Source organism: Saccostrea cucullata, unplaced genomic scaffold, assembly GCF_032062105.1.
Source record: "Saccostrea cucullata isolate Sc308-1 unplaced genomic scaffold, CSIRO_AGI_Scuc_v1 ctg731, whole genome shotgun sequence".
Classification (NCBI taxonomy): domain Eukaryota; kingdom Metazoa; phylum Mollusca; class Bivalvia; order Ostreida; family Ostreidae; genus Saccostrea; species Saccostrea cuccullata.
In genome coordinates this window covers 245,858-272,417 of record NW_026933217.1, presented here as the reverse complement: position 1 = coordinate 272,417, position 26,560 = coordinate 245,858, and the positions used below count along the sequence as shown (strand labels likewise).

Here is a 26,560-nt window from a genome sequence, read left to right as displayed (position 1 = left end):
AGTTTGTTTTATATACACGCATGAGAAACACTCATTTACGAGCTGAGCGAAAAGAATTACCTGTACATATTTTAATCAAGACTAGAACAAAATAACAATTTCATAAGATCAGTAAGATGTTAAAACACAACTTTATTATCAAAAGTCGATCGAAATATTAATCGTTTTTGAGATATATAGCAAATACTTTTAAGGACACTAGGTCCCTAATTTTAGGGGTCAGCCCCTTTTTAATGATATCAAATGAAAGCTCTTGCAATTATGCACAACTTTTATTCAACATGTCTTAACAAAATATTTTTAGTTTTCAAGATAAAAAGGAAAATATGTGTAAATTTTTGCATTTTTAGCCGTTCTAATTTTTGACCCCTATATAGCGCCATTTTGAATGCAGAAATCGAAAAACAAAAATAGATGTGCACAACTTCAATCCTTCTATTATCCAAAACAAGTAAAATTTCTGCTCCAGCTTTTGTGGTCTCTGAGCCTTTATCCGGAAACAAAAGCCTATGATTTTTCGTTTAAAGGGGAATAACTCAAAACCGGAAGTGACTTTTTGAAATTTTAGTCATTATTCTGATAGAGTTTATAAACGTCTATAAACTCTGAAAATTTGAGCCAAAAATCTATTGAGAAATGAGAGAGATATAAGGCCTCAAAGTTGGCGTCTAGGAAGTAGAAGAAAAAAAAAGAATAATAATCTTTACCAACAGAATCAGTAGAAGGTCTTCCGTTGGAAACGGAAGACCTTAATAAATAGTGAAATAATTTACTTTTCCTCTCCAGCCTTTAACCCCCTTCCCCACAGTCACGCATTTTAACGCATATACCGTTGCCCCACAATCACGAAATTTAACGCATATACCTTTACCCCACAATCACGCACTTTAACGCACATTGCGTTTTTGACGTTTTCTGCTCTGATACCGCGTAATGGTTTGATGGTATGACAATAAATGATAAATAATATATTTTTTTAAAATTCCATTCTAATATATTTTGCCGATAAGAATATTTTTCCTCGTTTTAATATGTCCGAGTCCTTCGATTTATTAGACGAAACTTTGGATGCGAGACAAATTAAATAGGTCTTTCTTTTGACACTAAATAAGTTCACCACTTGGACCACTGGGTTGGTGATGTAGATATCCCCCAACCTTGTGTGAGATGGGACCCTTGATCCAGAATCTATCAAATTCGACAAATGAATATTTTATGTACATAATTGATAAAAGTGTGTTCAGAAATCGGCAGAAGAAACGGATAAAATTACCAAAAAAAAAAAAAAAAAGAAGATTTAAGTTAATTCATACTCATACAATGAAGAGAAAAGAGGTTTGTTCATATAATAAAGCTTTGTTTTAATTTACATTTAATCTTATGTCTTGGTCGATTTAAATTCAAATTCGTAAAAATACAACCTTATTGTTTCCTCCTTACATAGTTGCAGATCTGTAGCTCTCCGAAAAAAATATATTGATGGACCGAAGAGCTACAGAGCCACCCATTGAAAAAATTTTATAATTATTTAATGCGCACAAAAGAGTGCGATCGGTTCTAGATTAATTCTTCCAAATTCTTACCTCAATTGCCAAAAAAAAGGAAGATTTAAAAAAATTCCTTTCTCCTATGTCAAGTACTATCGTAGTTGACATCTGAACGAAGCATATTGGACCGAATTATCTTTGAAACCAAAATGGCAGTTTAAATAAGCGAAATGTTCTATGATTACAATATCAGGGTCAGGGGGACTATTAACAACAATTATGAGGAATGTTTGGTAGTGGAAACAGCGAAAGAATATGTTAGGAAAACATGGTTAGTAATATTTTAAAGTCACAGTTTTAAAATCATGGAGAAATAAATCGAGAACCGAGCGCACTTTTTTTTGCGCAATAAATATACAGCTTTTTCAATGGATGGCTCTGTAGCTCTCCGGTCTATCAATATATTTTTTTCGGAGAGCTACAGATCTGCAACTACGCCTTACACAGCAATGAAAAAAATACACAATTGGAAAGAAAAAAAAAACTTGAGAAACGGCAATATCGTGTTGAAAAGGATGTAGGTTATTTTAAATTTGAATGATTTCGTTATATTTCCATTCCTATTTTTTTTCTCTGTGATAACCCTTTGAAAGTTACCGGAGTTGATTTATTGACAATTCTACCGGTATGTAAATTAGGCAGGTCGATAGGTCAGGAGGTAAGAAGGCCTTAAACGCATGCAACTCTCGTGCGGATCTGTCTCTGTGCTTGACGCTAAGGAGGCCAAATATGCATGTAAATCTCGTGCGGCTGCCGTTGTGTCTGGCGTCAGTGGGAGAGGACTATTGAAATCCGCATGGGAGTCCTTGTGTAATATAAATCTATCTCTACATTTTTTGTCTAAATCTATAATTTTATTTCACAATGAAATGGAAATATAAGGAATCACTGTCTAGTTAGGAGAGTATGCCAGGGACATTAACAATAGTGGGAAACATGGGATAATTTTAGCATAACGGGCTTCGCCCGTTATGCAAATTATCCCATGTTCCCCACTATTGTTGATGCCCTGGCATACTCTCCTAACTAGACAGTGATTCCTTAAATCAAGTCAACGTTTCCAAAATTCTTTAAAAAGTGTTGCACTTACTCGTATGTATTGATTTTTAAAAACATACGTACATGTATATACATAAAACAAGGTATTCGGGAAAATTTAATGCAAGTATGCTAAATATTTGTTTGATATTTTTAAAAACAGGGCTGGACAAACACAAGTCTGTCAGCCAATGGTCGCTAGTAATACCCCGCTCTGATGTTAAAATATACTGATATGTTAACTAAAAATTACACAAGTTCAGTTATACTGGCATATGCATGGACAAATAGGAAGTTGACATCATATTCATACAAATATAAATCCCATCATATGGCATGCCACAACAAAGTATGTGCTAAAATTTCAAGCATCTGCAATATAAGTAGTTGCTGGAAAAAAAAAACTGCGACAGAAAAGTGTTATGTATAGTACGACAGACGCACGGATTAACAGGCATGCAGTTGTCATCGGATTTAAAAAAAATGGATCCCTCGATATAGCATGCCTCAGTGGAGAATGTGCGAAAATTTCAAGCATCTTTTGTAAGTAGTTGCTGCGAAAACTGCGATCAAAACTTACGGACAGACACACAAACAGCTAGACAGACGTACAAACACACAAGGGTAAAACAGTATACCCCTTCCCCCTTCCTGTCTCCTTGGCTTCGGAGTGGGGATATACTAGTAATTAAAAGATGTGTTTAGTGATTAGTTTTATAAGTGGGTAAATAGTTTCTTAGGAATATTTTTGATCCGCCTTGAGTACGTTTATATTGTCAGTATATTTAAAAATATTCACTTATCCGCTTTCGCATGTTGTTTAAGAATATATAATTACATGTATATACATATACGTGCACTCTGTAGATTCAAGTTTGTCAACACTGCATACACTAGAAATGATAGGTTTAAGAAAAACTTAATAGGGGAGTAAACTTTCCATAAGAGGACAACGATGTGATCTGATGTGATTCCTCCACAAGCTATATGTTTACATTATACAGAGAAAAAAAAATTGACATCCACCTTGTGAACCGACAGTTAACTCCTTACTGTATCCGTGCAAAGAGTAGTGCAGAGATACATGTATGTGGATATGAAGAGCAATGTATTTAGGCTCTAAAAACTCCATTCTTGGGGGGGGGGGGGGGTGAAACAACTTTGATTAACAGCGATCTAAATTATTTCACAAAAAACCCCGGAATTACCGGTATATTCAGCATTTGTAGCATTTCTTTTCTTCGATCAACAGCTTGTTATATAGAAGGACTGATTTGAAATTGTGCACTTCATTTATAAGGTTTCAGGAATTATGCTCAGCATTTCCGACATTTTTTTGTATTTCCGTTTTTTTCGGGGGGGGGGGGGGTGAGCTTAATACGTCAACCAAGTGTATAATAACCGATAGTAAAAAAAAATCAAGTACACTTGAATTTTATTATGTCTGTGATTGCACTTTGTCCGAGACACATGATACTGATCTCAAAAACATGGTTTTCTTTAAAAACGAAGCAAAGCTTCTACCTTGATTATCTTGATGTGAATGATTTATTGTTCGATTTTGATTTTCAGATAGGAAAGTCCTCAGTTCCAGTTTTATTACCTGAAATTTACTTTTTCAAAAATGTCCGGAAATAAAATTTATTAAAAATTGCCGAATAAACTATGAAATTCGGAAAGAAAAAGTAGTAAGAATGTATATTTTTTCATATATTGAAATATATCGAGATAATCTGTTTATTCTCCATTCTGATTTATATTAACAGTTATTTCGGTCAGAATTGCATATCTTTTACACACAATCAATTATTTTTTATGGTGTAACTTGCATATTTTAATAATATGATGAACATAGGGATAACTGAGCACTCACAAAAGTATAGATATTGAAAAATATGTGTATCTACTACGCACCAACTCCTTATAGTTTCTGAGTGATTGATTAGATTTTATTGTGTACCATGTTTCTTAATCTGACTTTATTTTCTGCAAGTTTTTTTTAAACACACTTTTCTTTTTCTAAAAGTAAACAGGTTTTCGTCTGCATCGATGCTGCATGGACATAAAATTCAACGTGTTCATTATGATAATGAAAACAAATGCATTGATTCCTTTGACAACACTTGGAAAAAATGTGGAAATACCTACTAATATTAATTTCTCAATAACTACAGCTACAATTAATGCATTTCCAAAGAAACCTTTCATAGGAGTACTCCTTGATTTGCTCTACAAATACTCGGAATACTTCGGGCACCATTGGGAAAATTGTCCAGTACTGACCGCTGGGTCCGAGAAGTTCTTGGCCTCTCTTGTAAACTATTACATGTACGAGCGTTTGTAAAAATGTGTTAAAATTCCATTCTTAAGAAAAGAAATCTTGCATTTCGATGGTTTTTTTTTTTATTTTTAATTATTTATTTAATTTTTTTTTTTTTGCAAATTCACCTTTAGCCAATAAAAAAGTTTTTTTCTTTATTTCATGGCCTTTTAAACGTGATGATTTTTTTTAGTAGTCCACATGTACCTGTAGGTGTAAAGATTCCTCAACCTTCGCTAGCCAAAGGTTTCCGATCCACAACAGTAGATTTGGGATCGGAAAACTTTGGCTAGTAAGGATTAGATATATACGCTAATTTTAGACTGATTATTTTAATACCGAATCCGACGGCAGTATCTCATCCGTATATCGGCCAAAATATTAAAAAGAAGATGTGATCAGTCAAATTTTAACTTAAAAAATGAAATGTTTCTCTTCGACAATCAATACGCTACTTTATTGTTCAATATAAAATTAAGCGATATATTCCAACAATATTTGTTTTGTAAAAACAAATAACTCTTAATAAAAAAAAAATAAATATGCTGAAAGCTATAACGTCTTTTATTGGTAAAATAACTTTTATGTAAATCTTCACAAGTGATAATCATTCTCTTCAAAACCTCATTTGTATTTTTATTTATAATTGAAGATTCTGCAAGTTTCGATAAAATCGTTATGCATGGACCGAAGAAATAAGAAAATGGGGGGGGGGGGGGGTTGTCGTTATTAAATACAAACATAAAATGACACCCTGTCTGAAAAATCAAATAATTATTTTCATTGCGGTTTTAGGTTTAAATTTGAAATTTAAAATAAATAAGTTGTAAGCTAAGATAATAAATTTAGTTTGTACCATTCCACATGAAAGAATTATTCAAACAAAATAAACAGGATAAAATCACCATCAAAACTTGAATTCAACATTAAAGATGGTTGCATGAATATTATGGCGATATATACGATAACCATTGCTACATACACCGTGTGAATATTCATCTTCAAAACCACGTCTTTTCAGCACGTAATCGCAAGTGCGCTGTGGGGAAATGGGTAACGTCATCAAATTGTAACAAACGTAATGCTACTATTACGTCACAGACGGCGTGATAGGCAAAAAGTTAATGAAGAAAGCAAATTATAATTTTTCTGCGGAGTTCCGTTTGTGATCTTCTTCAGTTTTGCTCTGTTTCAGTTTTGCTCGCCTTCAAATTTGGATTAATTCTTAAGGACAAGAGATGAAAAAAATGAACCTCTGTATTGGTAAATATTTATTGACACATTTTGGTCGTAAATGACGAGGAACATTTGCAAAAAATAATATTAGATGAGTTTGTAGACAGTGGGACATTATTGGACCCTATTTATTTGTACTTTTTTGCTGAAATCATTGGTATAACGAAAGAAAAACAGACCTGGAATCATTGGAATGTTTGTTAAAATCTAGTCTATTGCAGTATGCAGATTATAAACTTACCCTTTTAGAAAGTATAAAATCCTCTCTTTTATGCGCTCTTTAACTTGTCAATAAATTTAACTTCTAAATATTCTAGTCTAAGACTCGTTGTATAAAAATGGCTCGATGTTTCAACATAATGTATATATTTGTCAAAATTTAAATGCTCGTTGGTCAAAGGGCCTTTTATGCATTGGGTTTAAGATTCTGAACCTAATATTTTGATTCAACTCGACTTTCATTCCAAGCTTAATGAAATAAAAATATATTAGCTGGTGGTCAAAAGATTGATGACATCGGCCGGCAAATTACAGTACTTAGTGAAATCAATAATTTCCCCCCAAAATAACCCATCTGTCAATTCCTTTCCCCTATTATTTCCTATTTAAGATCTTAATTTTTTATCTTGTTTCGAGCAATAAGGATATACCTGAAGCAGCAAGAATTGTAAAATGTAAATGCAAATGGTGACTTCAAAAAGACAGAGGTTTTAATTACACTTTTAAGCATTTAAGACTATTATCAATTATCAAATCCAAAAGAATATCAAACCATTTTTGGTAATATGTTTTTAATGCCTTGAATGAACTAAGCATGGAAATTCAATCAAACACCTTAGGCTTGTCCATGTCATATGAACGTTGGTGCAATACCCGTTCATGTACTAGGATATCAAAACACTGTATATACCAATAAGCACGCTGATAAATGTGTAAAATACACACATGAATTCTTTCAGCCTGATGGCCAGTCTATAAGTTTTAAAGAATGTTGTGATGTATGCGTTTGTCTACCACACTGAAATTATTTCACTGTGTCTTGAAAAAGGAAAGAAATTATAATGTCAATGATGCTATTTATAACTCTCCTTATAATCATGAAACACGCGGTGATGACGAACAGGTTTCGAGCTCAAAGTCCACTAAAGAGCACAAGACAAGAGAGAAGCAAACACGGACTTTCAAAACAAGAGATTGTGAGGTTTTGGTTTACCTTCTTTTTATTTTTGTCTGTATATTTTTTAGTTCATTATAAGCAAAAAATTTTCCAGGGCGATAAACAGTGTATATAATATTAATATCTTATTGTTTGTAAGTTTGGTAAAATCAGGGTTCACGAACCTTAGAACGATTTATTGAATTTTGATGTATGTATTGGCTGTGAAAAAGATAATTACCATTAGAAGGCGCCCTGACATCTACACAAATGGTCAAACAAGAATAAATTCTCGCTGGTTAAACCAAAAGTACTTCTTTGTATAATTGTTATCGCCTCCCATGCACTTGTGTACAACAAAAAGACTACAGCACTACATATAAATAATTTCCAGATAATCAAGTGTTTCAAATGTAATATTATCTTTAAAAAAAGTACTTCAAATCCAACCAAATAAAATACACCTGATATCAAAACGTTATTAAGAGTAATTAAACTAATAATTTAGAGACGTGTTTCTTTTATGTTAATTTAAAGACGTTTTATTTTAACTGACTTCCAAATTTTCTCAAAGAAAGTGAAATTAATAGAGGACTTTAAAATTCCGATAATACGTTTTTTTTATTTGTGTTCTCTATGTTTTTCAGTTCTTCATAATGAAGTCTGAAAATGGCTCCTCAGAGCTGTTGTTGGTTGTTGCTTTACACAATTGTTATCAATATTTTCTTTCAAATAAATAAATAAGTGATAATTTCTATTGAGGAAATGACGATGTATATATTATCATAGTAAGATTTTTTCACCTAGGTGTGCACCATACAGACATTTAAAAATAAGGTGGAGGTTATCAAAGGACGCCATGTATTATATGGTAAACACCTAACTTTTAGATGATGAAAAACATCTGTAGAGGATATCTAGAGACGTAGAAAGGAGCATTAATGTGGTAAATAGACGAAAAGAAATCTTATTTAGAATATAGTCTCTGAAATTATGATTTTTAAAAAATAAACAAAAATTTAGTTTCGTTTTCATATAATCATTACATGTACCCAGAGAGCATATTAGAGGGTATTCATAAATGAGATAAAGAATAATTTGACTCTTGTAAAAAGAATGTGATCGCTATTTATTGAAATATATATTATAATTATAGTGATGAATGTATGCTTTAATCTTGTAATGATCGTTAAAATAGCCACAAAAAAGGACTGCGACACAAAACATTTATTGGGTTATTTTTCAAATAATCTCTTGAATTTTCTTAACTTTGTACATTGTTTAAATATCAAATTAATTGTCGATTGTAACGTCTTTTCGGATAATGAATTTTATCAAAGTTTTATCCTCGAACATTTTCTAACAATGTTTAAAGTGCATATCTCTTTTTTGCAATCAAAACATTCTGAAAAATGCATATATGTTGAATTAATCTATAATCGTAGTGAAATGACGATACGTGTTGAAGAGTTTTTTGTTTATGCCCCCCCCCCCCCCACTCTAAACTAGGCTTTAAAGAAAATCAGACATCATTAATATCTTTATCATAACTTTTAAAATATAAACAAAAATTTTGTTTTGTTTTACCATATGCTACATGTACCCACAGGACACTTTAAGAGGGTAATTAAAAATGAGATAAAGAAAAGTTTGACTCTTGTAAAGACTATGTGATCGCTAATTATTGAAATATACATTATAATTATGTTGATAAATGTATGCTTTACATTTGAAATAATTGTTAAAATAGTAACAAGAAAGGGCTGTGACACAGATTATCTGTGTGCATTTTTAAAATATTCTCTAGGGGTTACATAATACATTGCATTGTTAATTTCAAAGATAAGGGTTGTTTGTAACATTTTTTCTGATAATGTATTTCATCATAGTTTTATTTAAGTACCTCTCAAGGTATTCAAAGTGCTCATTTCGTTTTGGAATCAAGACATGAAATTTTTCATATGCTACATTGATGAAATATACTCGTCGTGAAATGACGATACGTGTTTAAGAGTTTCTCTCTCTCTCTCTCGCTCTCTCTCTCTCTCTCTTTCTCTCTCTCTCTCTCCCTCTCTCTAAACTACATTACATGTATAAAGAAAATAAGACAAGGAAACCATTAATGTTATTTCAAATACATAATAAATGATCTAAAAAGAAAATCTATAACCACATTTACAGACTGTTAAGTGGACATAAACTACAGATACTCTTGTACAATTACGATGTGGGATATATAGTGCCTAGTAGGAATAAGTATCCTCTATTGACAGACCACACAGGCCGTGTGCACTTCCTGCATGTACGTATTGAAAAGATAGACGGGAAATTATGTAGCGAAATTCAGTTAAAATACAGAATATTAACAAAATCAATAAAATCAAATGATCACAATACTAGTATAAGATTCACATTTCTGTACATTTTATGTTTATGAAATTTGTTTGTAGCTCTTACAACAGTATGGATAAAACAGTCGACACTTGTCCCAGAAACAGGACAGAGACAGTGGAAGCCTCTATAAGACTGGGCTGTGGTCGTGACAAGTATGGAAATGACCAGTATATGTGTCTACCTAATTTAGAGACAACAAGTCTGGTAGAATTCTGTCACAATGGTATCATGGGCTTTATAGAAAGTGGTGAGGGTTATTTTCGGAAATTCTATTAATGTTTAGAGTTTTAATGTGACTATTTTATATTACGGAAATTGCAAATTAATTATAACTTAAGCGCGTTGTCAAGAGTGACATAACACAAAAGGAAACCCATTTCTACAAAAACAACAGATCAGCCTTTTGAATGCGATACTGTATGAACGCTTATTTTTGTGCTGTTTTATTTTCACTACTCAACTTTTGCTTATAATGTTGGTACATTTCATAACGCCAGGGTACCGTTCACGGTAGCTCAGTCGGTAGAGCGCTCGCTCCGTGATCGGGAGGTCGTGAGTTCGTATCTCGGCCGCGACTGACCTAGTCGTTAAAATTGGTAGCAACTGTTCCTTCGCCATGCGCTCGGCACTTTGAAGTGAAAGTTGCGGGTCCTTCGGATGAGACCTTAAAAACCGAGGCCCCGTGTCAGTGGCAGGCGTTGGCACGATAAAGATCCCTCACTGCTCAATGGCCCTGAGTGCCGAGTAAAGGTCAAAATTTGAAGCCCTTCACCGGCATACGGTGACGTCTCCATATGAGTGAAAAGTTCTAGAGAGGGACGTTAAACAATATACAATCAATCAATCATTACGCCAGGGTAAACTATTAGCCACGGGCTTACAATGGTAAACAGTATTATGTACAGCTTATGAACAAAAATTAGCAATTTTATTATAAAATGATAACCTGTTCTAAAGATTATAAAACACATTCTATACTCACGGTCAATAGAAACGCACCATACCCTAATTTTAGAATGAAAATTAGATACAGGTTATGACTATGTACAAAAAATATTAGGACATCTGTTACTTTGCCAAATCAGTTATTTAACGGTTGAATGAAATTTTACCATTACCGGATTTTGCTTTTTAGCCCTCTTAACAGAATTCAAAATTTTGCATTTTTAATGAAATCTTAAACATTTTTTTCAGTTTTCAAGGTTTTGTAGCTGTTAATCATAACTATTGTACTAAAAGGCCGGGAGAGAATTCTTCTTTATTTACCGGATGTGATGCCTAAATTTCCTCAAAATGACTGATTTTCATTGCTTATGCTGGAAATTCTCAAAATAATGGGAAAAAAGAGCTGCAGATGCAAATGAACATTATATCACGACACATCAAGCTCATGTGTTAAAATAGCATAAATGACATTTTCTTGAACGAAAATCTAAAAGTTACTATACTCCGCCAGGTTAAGGAAAATTCGACTACAATATCTGAAAATCACGTCTTTAAAAATGCCCAAGAATATTAATTTTGCCCAGACATTGATAAACTTAATGCATAGTAGAAATCGGGCTTCACTTGATGTAATTGGCGGAGTAGCACGTTTTCATTAAATGGTCGGAAGGGTGTATGTTTTAAGATTTACTGGGTTTTTGTTTCTTTCTAAGTTCTAAAAATAAAATTTAATGTTTACACGAAACATTATTTTTTTTTGTAAATTTACTTTTTACCTAAATATATTCATTTTTAATGTTTACATTAAACTTAAAGCAATATGAGCTGCATTTTGAAATATTTAATTTTGCTGTTAAAATGTCTTATTCTGATAAATTTGTATGTTACTTATAACTTTTTAATCAATTAGACTAAAAAAAAGCAGAAGAAAGAATTCTATAAACAATCTAATATACAGTTTTATATACTTAATCATTATTGTACAGGACGACAATAATGAAATTTTGATTCAATCGAGGCTTATAAATAATTTTCTCATCGCAAATATGAACAAGAAAAATTTATTAACATTATTTTTTCTGTTATTGAAATATTTATTCACAATTTTATAACTAATAATTTCGACATCAAAGTTGCTGCTCATATTGCTTTAAGAAGGTAACACATAACTTTTAAAACATCCCCCCTCTTGCTATCAGTCATTTTGAGGAAATATAGGCATCATATAAGGTAAAAAAAGAAGAATTTTTTCCCGGCCTTTTACTACAATACTTATGATTAACAGTTTCAAAACCTTAGAAACCCCAAATATTGTTAAAATTTTATCAAAAATTGAAAACTCGAATTCTGTTAAAAGGGCTAAAAGCAACTTCCAGTATACGTAGTTGAAAAAAATTCATCCAACCGTTAAATAACTGATTTGGCAAATGAAAAGATGTCCTAACCTTTATGGTACATAGTTATATCCTGTTTATAATTTTCACCCCAAAATTAAGGTGTTGCGTTTCTATTGACGGTGAGTGTTTATTATTTGGATCATGGAGCGTATTATATTTTTGCTGAAAGAGTTCAAATTTATATGGAATCTGTCATTTCCATTTCATTTTAATTTCACAAGGTCCGTTTTCAATCCTTGACTCTATGATCCAATTTTGAAAAAAAGAACTGAAAGCATTTTGCCTCTAATTCATATTGATGTTTGTATCTTACATAGGATTTTTGCAAATAAATTTTATATCAAAAGAGCATTTAACCAAGCAAAATGTATAATTTTTTTTGGCAAACAAATTGAGTTTATCCTGAAATAAATCCTTTTAAACTTTTGAATTTTATATCTTTTAATATATTTCAGGTTATTGTCTGAAGACTGCAGAGGATAAACTGTTTACACACAACTGTTCCCATTTTGTTTCTGGCTGTCCAGATGTCGACTTCCGCAGTAACGAAATCTACAAATGTAAGGATTATTTTCTTTCCAATATTTAGAAAAACTGATATCTTTAAACAATTTTTTGAAGTATGATCTTATTTGCTTGTATGATTTTATAATACAACGTATCTTATTAGTTTTGACTGTCTTCAGACCCTGCTTGCCAAAACATTAGTACGAAACATCGTTGTTATTTAGCTGATCCATCATGTACAACTTCGTAAGTAATTAACATTTATTGTTTTTAATTTGAAATCATGCTGCATGTAGTATATGTAAATAAATCTTTTCTTTCTCTAAAAGCACATTGGATATTTCTACTGAAGAATCAACAGAAGGGTTTTCCTCCAAGTTTACAACAATTCCTGGAGTTTACAACTCAACAGTGATGGATATTCAAACAACCACATTACCAGAAAATTACACTACTCATACCTGGGTAATCTTTGGAAGTTTGGCTGCAGCTGCTGCTGTGTTATTCATTGTTATTCTGATAATAGGATGGATTGTGAGGAAAAGAAAACATAGACAGAAAGGAAAAGAAGAAAATAAAATTTCGAGTATGTCTTGATTTTACTCTTCTATATATGCATTACGGTAAATTTTGTAATACGTTTAGCTAATTTTATAAGTTCATTTTTATGCAAGATAAATTATTGTTAAGATTTTCTGTCATTTTATGCGGTTAGAAAGTTTTACAAACAGTTAAAGAATTTGAATAGAGTACTTATAATCTATATTATGTGATTTATTGAAGACGATAGTGAAAATCTGCTGCCAAAAGAAGATGAGGTTCTAGGTATGTTTAGTTAATATTCGAATTGTTCTTTTTTCGTTGTTCTATATAGTTAAAATGGGATCTATAATGTTGAATAATGTTGAATTATTTCTTTAAATATTCACCCCATAACAGGGGTGGAATATTCAAGAATACATTTAAATAAAAAAATAATCAAGAAATAGAACTTAAAAAAGTTAAAAGACATTGAAAATTTTCCTTAACTAAGGACGATGCAGAAGAAAGAATGTAGCTTTAAAAGTTTACAAAAGAAATAAGAACATAGTTTAACAAAGTTTGATAGTAAGAGTAAAAAAGAAGACAGAAACATTTTAATTTAGATATTAAGATTTCTGATGAACTAGGAGAGAAAAGGGATTGTGACACAGAGACTAGCTTCGATCGTGAATTAGAGGATGAAGAGAACCCGATATGTGAGACAGGAATAAAATGTAAACCCGAAGAAAGAGAGCACAATGGGACAGATTCTGGTGTCAGCAATGTACCAGATGAGAAGGTTTCAAATGTCGTAGATGTTTGGGTCAATATAGAAGCAGAGGAAAAAGAACACGGTGTAATTGATAAAGAAGAAATTGTTGTCATTAGTGAACCACAGGCATTAAAACTTGATTTCAGACAGTATTTTAGAACACAACGTAAGTAGGATTTTTTGTATATGGTCAACTCTTTATTTCAGTTGAAAGTGAGTAATAGTGAAAAAAAATATATTTAATTACTCTTGAAATTTTGTTATGAATTACTATTTGATTCGTATATTAGCTTAACAAGAATGAAAAAAAAAAATGTAATCCAGCTAATATCCATAGTTCACTGTCTAATCTAATATGAAATATATGGAGATGACTAACAATATTAAGGTTCAAAAGATCACAATAAAAATTGAAGCACAACAAGCAAGGACCTCTTAAAAATCCAATTAGATATTCGGTGCCATGTAGGAGTGAATATCCCCCTGCCGGTATGCCACACCTGTCGCATGCTCCTTGACATGATAGGGAAATAACGGGAAATAATCATTCGACAATCAATGCATGGCTAATTACCAGTGTAAACAGTTAGATGGCACTTGACTTAATGATAAATAGCATTTCCTGCCAAAGTCATTGGTTCCATCAAAGTACTTATGAAATGATGCTTTTAAGGTAGAGATTGATAGCTGGTCAACAAAAAAAACTACTCAGCTATGTTAAGGACCAATATGGAAAATGTAACCTTTGCTCTGTTTTAAGATGTATTGCTAATACTTGTAGAAAATGTAATATACCTATCAATTATGGATAGGCCTGGGCCGTAGTTATTACCAGTTATATCGCACGTATCAGCTGTTTGTCACGTGACTTGTATAAAAAAAGAATTGTTAAGCTGAATGTAGGAAATGGGGATAGTGCAAGGGCATACGCTTGTTTTTCAGGAAAGAAATTGATACACATTAAAAGAGGTTTATATCCTCTACCCAAAAACTGCTGGGAGCTAGTCAGTGCTGTTTGCGAAGTACTTAAAATTTTGCCGAAAATGCTTATAATAGCTAAAAATATCCACTTCGCTTAAATTCTGTTACAAATAAAATTAATGTTATGCAGACCAGGATCAGCTCCCAGCACTTTTCAAAATATACACTATATGACCAATAAATATTCCAAAGGACAAGATAGGGTAACAGCCGAATTTTTTTTATATAAAAATCAGAACACTGATAAAACTGTGATAGTTTGTAGTTAAGAAATTAAAATGATGCTTACTTTAAGACAAGCACTAATTTTGATTCAAGGGCTACATGTAAGGCACTAGAAGGTTCAGAAATAGGACAATTTCGCGAATTTCCTCAATTCTGGTGGATTTTCATCATATTTTGGGTACATTTCTCTTCGGAAAACACAGAGCACACGCTTGCCTATCTGAGATTTTTACACATATACTGCATCTGATATCAGTGTATAAAATATATCAATTTGGTAGATAGGCAAGCGTGTGCTCTATGTTTTCTGAAAGAAAATGTGCTGTAAAATTAGTGAAAATTTGCATTAAAATGAGAAATTTCGAAAATTGACCTATTTCCTGACCTCACTGTGACCTCTGTATATTCTTAATCTTAAAACCAGTACTCATTTTGTGGCAGGGGTGAAAACAGGTTTTCATGGATAAACTGTCGGATCATTCTGAAAGACACCCAAAATCGGGGGCAAAATACTGGTCTTACCCTATCTTGTCCTTTCAGCTCAAACAAAATAGTCTATGCCCTTGCACTTTTGATGTAAATCACGAATACGCTCATCGTTTTAGCGATATTTTCTATATATTCCTTATCCCTGTGAAGCTTCAATGCTACTAGATAAATTCATATTCTATACACATTGTATTTAATAAATGATTTTCTTTTAGTTTTAATGATTAGGTCTAAAAATTAGCAATGGTATCATATTTATTCAAGCATTCTTGTAATTATTAAACCAGTGAATCTACTCCTCGGGGTCACTAGTGCTGCGTCATGTCAAGGCTGATGACGTCATATTTGACAAAAGGCTTTCTTCTATTACTCGACTGTATTGCTATAAAGTATTGCAATTTTACAAGATTTTATAAATAATCGATAAAAATAAATAAATTCAAGTTGTTATTTACGCATGACCATGCCATTAATTAATTTTTGTGGCTTGTTAAATTTCAATGACGTCACAATTAAACTTCCAATACAATATACAAGAAATGTGAACTCTGAACGTCCTTAACATAGCCGAGTACCCATTAAATTTTTCTGAATTTTTTTTTATGTTGGTGTTGAGTCCTTGTTCTAAATCATATCAAAAATTCAAGGCAGGTCATCGGGCTAGTTTTAGAGAAATTTGACAATATGGTGACTTAGAGAGATTATGCAGAATTTATCAAAATATTTCATAGAAAAGGAGTAAATTCTTTGTAATATTCTTCTAAATTACATTTTGTATCACAAAAACAATTTACACATGTACACCTAGACACATGTTGCCCTGGTTGACCTTTTTGCACTTATATTAAAAATTGACTTTGATAGATAAAAATTAATCAAGATATTTCATAGAAAATGAGTAAAATTCCAAGTAATATTCTTCTAAATTACATTATTTATAACAGAAAACAATTTATACATGTACACCTGGACACATGTTGCCCTGCTTGACCTTTTTGCACTTATATTAAAAAGATAAGAACTTTCCTTGATATCGTTCAAATTGACTTTATATGATTCTTGGATGAATTATCAATGACAATAATGATTTGACCAATTCTGTGCATAAGTAAACTGGTTTTATTTTCTGCCTTCGACAACAATAGAACAATTAATTTCACTTTTCTTTTAAAAATTCCTTTTTTATTCCAAATACATGTACAACATAAATACGGAAACCCAGTGACTATGAAGTTTTGAAAATATTCAGATAAAAATGTGTTATATATTACACTGTTAAATGAAGACTGCCTGGTCATCAGTTGTCATATAATAATACACTAAAACATGGTAAAAAATGCTAAATACATGGTGAAAAGTTCGGGAAAATTGGGTGATTTGGTTATCATTACATACATACAAAAACAGTGCAATAATTTACAAAAATACATACAATGTATAAGAAGTAATAATTTGTACCTTTAAAGTATAGATTTTGCAAACAGATTCATAAAGTTAGAGGAATCCCACCATAAACTGTATGTGTTACTGTACAATTTTTAAACTCATGATGTAGTTCAACAAAATAAAGTTAGTACATTCAGTACATGTTAAGGTAATAGGATATTAAACTTGCTATTTTTCTTTTTGTCTTATTGGCTAACAAAGATCAATGTTAACATGTATGCATTTTTAATTGCCACTGTATGCAGCCAGTTGCGTCATGTTCAACGATCCTGACAATTCTGTTGTTTTTATGTCAATACAACAAAGGTGTTCTTTCACAATGATCTGCAGTAAACAAAATTCACTATGTATATTCAGATTTTGAAGCACGTCTTATGGTGCGATATGTCCGTTCCTCTTTACCGTCCCCTTCTGGTAGTTCTTTTTCTGAAAAGAACAAAATATTTTAATACAAAAAGAATGCAAATACATGTTTTACTTCTTTCTTTCACTGCAAACATACAGACCCTAAAACGTGCTACTACACCTCAGAAACGAACCGTACCGTTCCGTGCACAAAGCGTACCGTTCCGTGCACAAAGCGTACCGTTCCGTTCTCAAAGCGTACCGTACCGTCCACAAAGCGAACCGTTCCGTGCAAGAAACGAAACGTACCGTCCTCAAAACGAACCGTACCGTGCACAAAGCGTACCGTACCGTCCACAAAGCGTACCGTTCCGTGCAGGAAACGAACCGTACCGTCCTTTGCTTAATTATGCAAACCACGCCCCCAATGATTTTCGAACCGCGCAATGACCAAATAAGTCATTTTGATTTATTTCTCGCTATGGCGCCCGTGAAGTGAGGACGTAGGTTTTCCCTGGCTGTTCGAAACACCATAATCAAGTACCACGCATCTGGGCTTTCATCTGTAAAAATAACGAAAGTACTCGAAGTAAACTACAACTTCAAAACAACTAGACAGAGTGTAAGACGATTCCTTATTCGCTACAAATCAACGGGTTGTGTTCGTGATACGTATTTTCTTATTCATACGGATGAGATGTCATGTCATGTGTAATATGTTACCCAAAATTATAATTTTCCAATTTTGTTGGGCTTTTTAAATATAGTTATTTTTTATTTTTACTAAGTTCTGCTAGCGAAAAAATTTTCTTTGGACATTGAACATGGGATTTAATGTAGTGTACGCAAAAAATTAATTGTTTAATCGTCGTTTGTGATCCATGAACAGATACATGGGAGAAATGGTAACGAACTGAAGAATCATTTTTAAGCTTAAATGTTGAAATGAAATTATGTAAATCCCTTTGTCTTGTGCATGTATTTTTTTTGCGTACGATGTACGTTAGTTTACCCACTCTTTCTATGTTAGTTTACAATCATCAAATGGGCAAACCATTTTACACCAACAAACTAAATTGCACTATGTATTTAATCTGTTATGAGTAGGGGAGGAACAGCTAAAGTCGGACAGCATCGAATGTTGGACACTCTTCTCTTTCAGAATAAAATCGTTTCTAAATTTAGTGTCATGTGTATTTTTCTTTCAGTATCTCCGTCTACAGGATGTTTCTGGTTGTTTCATGCAAACATAGTCGTGAAAAAGTTTGAAATAATGTATAAAATTAAGCGGATACATATGCATCTCATGGATCTGGATAATTTTCGCATGCGCACCGAGCGCGCACCTGTCGGCAGTGACCTTAGTTATCTCTGGAGAAATCTTCAGTTTGCCGTCGGTACTCCGTAATAGCCTATATATTTTGTAATTAAATCAAACTTTTAAATGAATAATATTACTTATTCCCATAATAATAATTTTTTGGTGGATATTTATTAAGTAAACTATTAAAATTAAACTATCCGACTTTACATTCTCGGTCATTTAAAGTCGGACAGGGAAGAATTCAAAGTCGGACAGCACATTATATTGAATAAATTGTTTTTTTTTTAAATTGTCATATTTTTAAATACTAGAACAATTTTTTATAATGTAATTAAACTTACTGGTAATTTAAGAGTATTTTAGCTTTTGCAATCAAATTTTGCCGATTCGCTGCAACTTTTTGAAGGAAGAATTTATTTAAAAAAAAAAACGTTTCATCACTTGCCTTATAGAAATTGTTTCATTTCAGAAAAAAACAATGAAAAACACGTAAAGCGAAACCCATCTCATTGAATTTTAACAGCAACAGACTGATATAATATAACAGATAAATAAAATACTGTAGACATAAACCGGGGGAAATAAAAGAAGAAAAGGAGAACAAAGAGAAGGAAAGAAAGTCTATAAAAAAATCATTTTTTCGTGGCTTTACTTGAGTTTCATGTTTATAACTCATCACTCATTCAGGAAAAGAAAAGGTTTCTTTCTTGAAAATTAAATATGTTTCAGATTTCTGATTCTAAAGTAAAGATAGTAGGATAAATAGTTTTCTGTTTATAACCATTTAATAAATGTATAAAATTGGATTTATTTTGGAGACAATTTAAACCCAAAAATTATTCACATGATAACGGATTGGTTTATAGATTATAGATCGCATAATACATGTACTATATATGCTAATTCAAATTTCTTGGTATATAAATGGAAAAATTATCTAAATAATCCACACGATTATACTAAGTACATTACGTAAACTAATTTAATTAAGTTTATATATTCACGAATCTTTTCCCGGGCACTTGGTATCATTTTTGTACGCTGAGGAGGGGCTAACAAATTTAACACAAAAATCAACTTACCTGAGTGAAAAAAAAAGTGACAAGATAGAAAGAGTTGGTAATTGTCCAAACTCAAAGAAAATTCTATTTCAGAGGTTGATGGGAGGTATACGTACTTTCAATTTGATTACATATCTTTCAAAACCGAATTTTATTCATACATTACCAGATTACCCTGATTTGACTGTAAGATATAAAGGTGGAGATGATGAAAACATCCTTTCTATGAACTTGTATTTTTAATTGTGTAAAGTAAATGTTTGGGGGGGGTGAGAGGTCAGCCCCCCACCCAACCCCTTGATACTTTGTGCATGCTCCATTACAATCAACACCTAAAAAAGTAAATTGGACTTTAAATGCCGAAAACAGTTTGTGTCCGATTTTAAATTCTATTTGTCCGACTTTCACTGTCCCTGTCCGACTTTATCAGCCTATGCCTTTCCGTGTATATTTATTAAGTCAGCTGCTACAGAGGACATTTGATTAGATACTTATAAATCAATTCGAAATTAGGGGGGAAAGTTTGTGGTAAGGTAGGGGTGTTGTTTTTGACAGTTACGGACCTAAATCACTCATAATTTTCTATTTCAATAGCGTATAGAAATACAAACAAAACAACATCAAAGAAAATTTGAAATATGGATTATGTAAAGGGATTTGTTAACGATAAAATGACTACTAATAGTATAAGGGGTAATTTGAAACACTCAAGATTTGGCAGTTCTCTTTTTTAATTATTTGTTCAAACTGATACCTCAAGCACTATAGACTAAAAACCGTACTCTGAATTACATATGCAATGTTCAATGTATACCAACATGAAAATAAGGTACTGTGTTCGCATTTTAAATACACTGTACTAAAAAAAAAATAAAGAGATGTACTTACAGATTCTTCTACTGCAGAAACAGCTGGAGTGGTTGTGAAGTAATTAAACGACGGCTTTATATCGGCCAACCAACTGAAGACCTTTAGCCCAATTTATTGTCTTTTTGGGAGAGGGGGGTCAACTTGTCACTGGACTTGTGTGTTACATGTACACCAAATCGGGTACTCCTTCGAAGCCATACCACTACCCCTGTCACTGTTTTGTGTAGGGGGGTGTTTGAGGAGAGAGGGTTTTAGCTGGTCAACAAGTTTGTGTTGTATAGATCCCTCATAAAGTTTGCAACAATGCCACGTGCCGGTACGTGCTTACATAACAAATAAATTTTTAATCGTTTATTTAAGAATAGAAAGACAGATAGATAAAATGAATGAATGAATGAATGAATGAATAAATAAATAGATAGATAAATACATAAAATTATTTTTTAATACAGTGTAATAATTTTGTCGATAAATACGTTTGGCACACTAATGAAGACAGAATACTAGTATGTACAGTACATGCATTAAAATACATGTATAATAGAAAAAAAATAATTTACTGTTATTTCTCCTCTGAAGCAAAAGTATAAATGATAAACCTACAACCTTAGAATAGAGAAACGATGTTTATTAATTTGCTTATCACTTAAAATAAAAGTACGATTAGTCATGTTGTTCTTCTGTGATAGAGCAATCAATTAAAAATAATTTATATACGCGTTTAGTGCTATAAAATTATATAGATCAAGTATATATATATTCCTTTTTTAAATTATATTGCGTTTTTTTTTTCAAAGAGAAAAAATATCATATACATGTATTTATATATTTTTTTTTTTACAATTAGCCCCAGCATACGTAAAAAATACGCGTACTGAAATTTTTATGATGCTAAAAAGATCAATGGGACGATGTTTTTCAGCCCATTTATCCTCCAACTCTACTGCAGCGTAAATTAATTTTTCAATTGAAACCGAGACATAGCATACATGACTAAGTAAACACAATTACATACATGTACACGAAATACAATATTTGAACTTCCGTAATAAATGGAAATTAACTCATTGATACTTAAATTTATATAAACAATAACTAAATTACATTCTTAAATAACGGAAAAATTGTTATATACGTGCATTACTTGTAAGTACTCCAAAAGTCATTTAAAATGAACTAATGTTTACCAGCCAATGAGGGACCAAAGCTAACAGGCTCCGCCCACTTCATTTGCATACCGTTTCCCAAAGCGTACCGTCCACAAAACGAACCGTTCCGTGCAAGAAACGAAACGTACCGTCCACAAAGCGTACCGTTCCCTGCACAAAGCGAACCGTTCCGTTCTCAAAGCGTACCGTACCGTCCACAAAACGAACCGTTCCGTGCAAGAAACGAAACGTACCGTCCTCAAAACGAACCGTACCGTGCACAAAGCGTACCGTTCCGTGCACGAAGCGTACCGAACCGTACCGTTCCAGTGGTGTAGTAGTATGACTATGTTTAAATGAATATATTTACATATTATATTTACCATTGAATATTTTCTTCTTTATTTTTAAGAAAACCCATTGAGTTCATCACTGTATGAACTACATTAGACATATCACCTGTACAGATTTCTTGATCAGTGGCCGTTCCATCAATGAGAAGTACAAAGATGTTCGCATCATTAACACAATAATTAATATTTTTAATTCTACTTAAAATGATAATTTAAACAAATATAAATATAAACAATAAAATGTCTTTCTTTCTTTGTTATAACTAGAATGAACGTTCGCAGCTATTGCAGAAAAAATTACATAACCGGCTTACGCGTGTTATGTATTTTTTCTTCAACAGCTGCTTCCGTTCATGCCAGTTATAACAAAGAAAGAAAGTATTATTTTTTATTGTTTAAATAAGACACTTTTGAGATACCTTTTTAGCTCACCTGAGCCGAAGGCTCAAGTGAGCTTTTCTGATCACATTTTGTCCGTCGTCCGTCCGTCCGTAAACTTTTCACATTTTCGGCTTCTTCTCAAGAACCAATGGGCCAATTTTAACCTAACTTGGTACAAAGCATCCTTAGGGTGAAGGGGAGTTTAAATTGTAAAAATGAAGGGCTAAGGTCCCTTACAAGGGAAGATAATCAAGAAAATACAAATATTGAGTGGGGTATTTAAAAAAATCTTCTTCTCAAGTATCACTGGGCCAGGAAAGCTGAAACTTATGTGGAAGCATCCTTGGGTAGTGTAAATATTAATTTTTTAAACCATGACCCCCGGGGGTTGGGCGTGGCCACAATAGGGAATCCAAGTTTTACATAGAAATGTATAGAACAAATCTTTAAAAATCTTCTTCTTAAGAACCACTGGGCCAGGAAAGCTGAAACTTTTGTGGAAGCATCCTTGGGTAGTGTAGATATTTAATTGTTAAAACCATGACCCCAGGGGGTTGGGCGTGGACACAATAGGGAATTCAAGTTTTACATAGAAATGTATAGAACAAATCTTTAAAAATCTTCTTCTCAAGAACCACTGGGCCAAAAAAGCTGAAACGTATGTGGAAGCATCCTTGGGTAGTGTAGATATTTAATTGTTAAAACCATGGACCCCGGGGGTTGGGCGTGGCCACAATAGGGAATCCCAAGTTTTACATAGAAATGTATAGAACAAATCTTTAAAAATCTTCTTCTCAAGAACCACTGGGCCAGGAAAGCTGAAACTTATGTGGAAGCATCCTTGGGTAGTGTAGATATTAAATTGTTAAAACCATGACCCCCGGGGGTGGGCGTGGCCACAATAGGGAATTCAAGTTTTACATAGAAATGTATTGAACAAATCTTTAAAAATCTTCTTCTCAAGAACCACTGGGCCAGGAAAGCTGAAACTTATGTGGAAGCATCCTGTGGTAGAGTAGATATTAAATCATTAAAATCATGACCCCGGGGGGTAGGGCGGAGTCACAATAGGGAATCCAAGTCGTACATAGATATATTTAGGAAAAATCTTTTAAGAATTTTTTTCTCAAAAACCACTGGGCCTGGAATGCTGAAACTTATGTGAAAGCATCCTTGCAAGTGTAGATTCTAAAGTATTATATTCATGAAAGGGGACATGATAGGTATAGCAAGAGGGGAAATCGGGTAAAGAACTTCATCATCAAAGTTACTCAGGTGAGCGATGTGGCCCATGGGCCTCTTGTTATATAATATGTCATGAATTTTTTTTAAATTAAATGCATATAAAGTCAGCCTCATTAATCTTGGCATTTTTGCTCCGAAGGAAATTATTTGGTTTAATAAATTGTCTTAATTAAACAAAGTGGTATTAAAGTGGTACATGTATATAAGGATAAAGATCAAATATTTTAGTTTCTAAATGTAGGCCACACACTGAGGCCAAGAACAGAAAAGAGAAGAAATAAACGTGAAATACAAAGACTCAGCACAAACTGTTCAAGAATTAATACAAAAGGATCAAGTTTTTGTGGAAATAAAAAACTACCTGTACCTGTCAGTGACACATCAATGCATATACCACAAGCAACCTTAATATTATATGTGGAATTAAAATACTTTTCTTTTTACATCGCAGGTACGATAAGGCTTCCCAGAGAATATTGTAGTGTACTCTGTGCATGAACTTCTCTGAACTACAAATGTATGACGTCATAATTGAAAATGACGTCAAGTCACTGCATACTTGAGCTGTAATGATGGGGAGAATGTCATAAACTTTACACCTTTATTTCAATCTGCATATAAAGTTGCAGAATTCGAGTTTAAAATAAACGTGTTTTTATCACTTTTTTTAACTGTAATATATCCAAGTAATATAGATAACCTTGCTTTGTTACTCTTGTTTAAGAGTCAGCGTGTTCAAACTCCGTACGAAAATATACGTTTGACATTTACCCTTTTTTATACCCGTGGACAAAGGCACTATTCAAAATATGTGTGTAAAAGAGCCTGGCGCAGGTTGTTTATGAGGATTTATTCAACATCTTTTATGGAATTATGTAAAAGAGTTTCCACTCTAACTGAATCTTGCTTGGGAAATATGTATGGTGGCTTTGTTTTGAAACAGTTGACGATATTCGGTGGAAAATACCCTCAGATTTGCCGGTAAGTTGAAGTTAATCTGAAATAAATTGTTCCAAAGAAATAGTATAACTTTTCTCAAGCACATTTCGGTTTCACAAGGATGCAACGAGTTTATTTATGTGACAAATGTAAATAATAATTATGCTAACAACCTGCGCCGAAGCGATTTATGTGAAACATTTCAAAAAAGAAGAAATGACCGTCACGTGATCAACAAGGTCATGTGACATCGTAACAAATATGTTTATATATAGCCTTGGGGATCCTCTGTATGAATTTGGCGCACTGAAGTACATAACTTAAAAATAAAACTAAAAATCAACTTTGCAAAAGAGTGATACGTTTTAAATGCATAATAAGCTCCGGGTAGCCTTAACAGTACTGCGATCTTATTCCATTTTTTAAAATTCAGTTTTGTCCCTAATTACCTTATTGATATAAATCCAAAATTCTTTTGTAACACTGCAGATGACACTTGATTAGCCAAGGATCCTATATTTCCATGGATCCGTAACATGATGAAAATAAAATAAAGTAAATCTAGCTTGATCATTTATTTTAAAAACATTTAGAATTTATTAACAATTTTGATTTTTTTAGCAAATCTAGCTATGATAATGTGAAGAGGTCAAAATTGTTAAAAATCCATGTCAATTACAAGTTTTTTTTAACAATACTGACTTCTTCATATTATCATAGTACCAATTCTTTGGTGCTTTAGTTGAAACAATTTCATTCAAGTTAGAAAACATCTTTACATTCTAAAATTTTTTGGTTATTCAGGTCTGAATTCAATTTACAACATGACTTTATATATTTTTATACACAAATATTTAACCATACATTTATCTAAGTCAATAGAACACCTACATGTAAGTAGTGATGCAGGGATCCCAAGTTAGATTCTCAGTCCAGCCATACATGTTCCTCGTTTCCTAACACACAAGTATGCCATTTTATGTTCAGTTTGCTGTAGCAGCAGATCTGGCTTGAACTTTCCTGAAATATAAATATGTTCTTTGAGAAATTATTGACTTAAGATAAGTCATTCGTCAGCTTTTTAGAAAAGTTCACGCACAAGCTTTTACTTCAAAATTACTTATCAAAATTCAGTTTTTATATAATATATTTTAATTCAACAATGTAAATTTTTTAACATTCAATGAAAACAAAACTGCTCAAAAATCTACAAAGAAGCCAAATTTATGAGGGACTATTTCTTTTGGTGGAAGGATATTTAGCAGAAAATTCTGCAAATCTGCACATTTATAAAATTTAATGTAAGGGAAATTTAGCCTCACATACTTTTACTCGGAGAATATTTTCCGTTTTGATATTGCTAAAAATATTCAATAAAGGTCTTAATTTATATTTTTAGACTAAGTTTTACACCTTCCCCCAACAAACTTTTCCAAAAAAATGAAAATATATTAAAGAAGTCAAGGTCAAATTTACACCATTTTAAGCCTGAAAATCACATATTTTGACAAATATTTCAAAATTATCATCAAAATTAACATCACTGACCCTGCCTTTTTCTTTCATTATTTTAAACTACTCGATACTTTTGACTGATCAGTATTCAAGTCGTAAAAAGTTTGATATAAGAAAATTTTTTAATACCCCAAATATGTATTTTTTTTTAGTGCAAAAAGGTCACACAATAATTTACGCGCATGAATTTGCAAGATTTGTTTAGTGATAAATATTATTCATTAACTATTTTACGTAAAATAAGATTATATTTATTGCCATGCTTACATCTAATCAAATATAAGAAGGGTTAAAGTAATTAATCAAAGAGATGAAATTTAAGTGCAATAAGGTCAATTTAAAGGTACCATAGATCAGTAGGATGTACACTGACCCCCTTTTTTCTTTGCAATTTTGAGTTACAC

The 26,560-nt window shown here is 32.4% G+C and overlaps 1 protein-coding gene across 1 annotated transcript in view; it reads left to right on the top strand.

Annotated features, from left to right (window-relative positions):
• Positions 1-9,752: 9,752 nt before the first annotated feature.
• LOC134237683 (uncharacterized) overlaps positions 9,753-26,560 on the top strand; it is a gene marked incomplete at its 3' end in the record, with an annotated part of 261,483 nt that continues 244,675 nt past the window's right edge. Inside the window, exon 1 of the mRNA XM_062719819.1 lies at positions 9,753-9,938. Coding sequence (XP_062575803.1) covers positions 9,761-9,938 — 178 coding nt within the window. The remainder of the gene's footprint in view (positions 9,939-26,560) is intronic.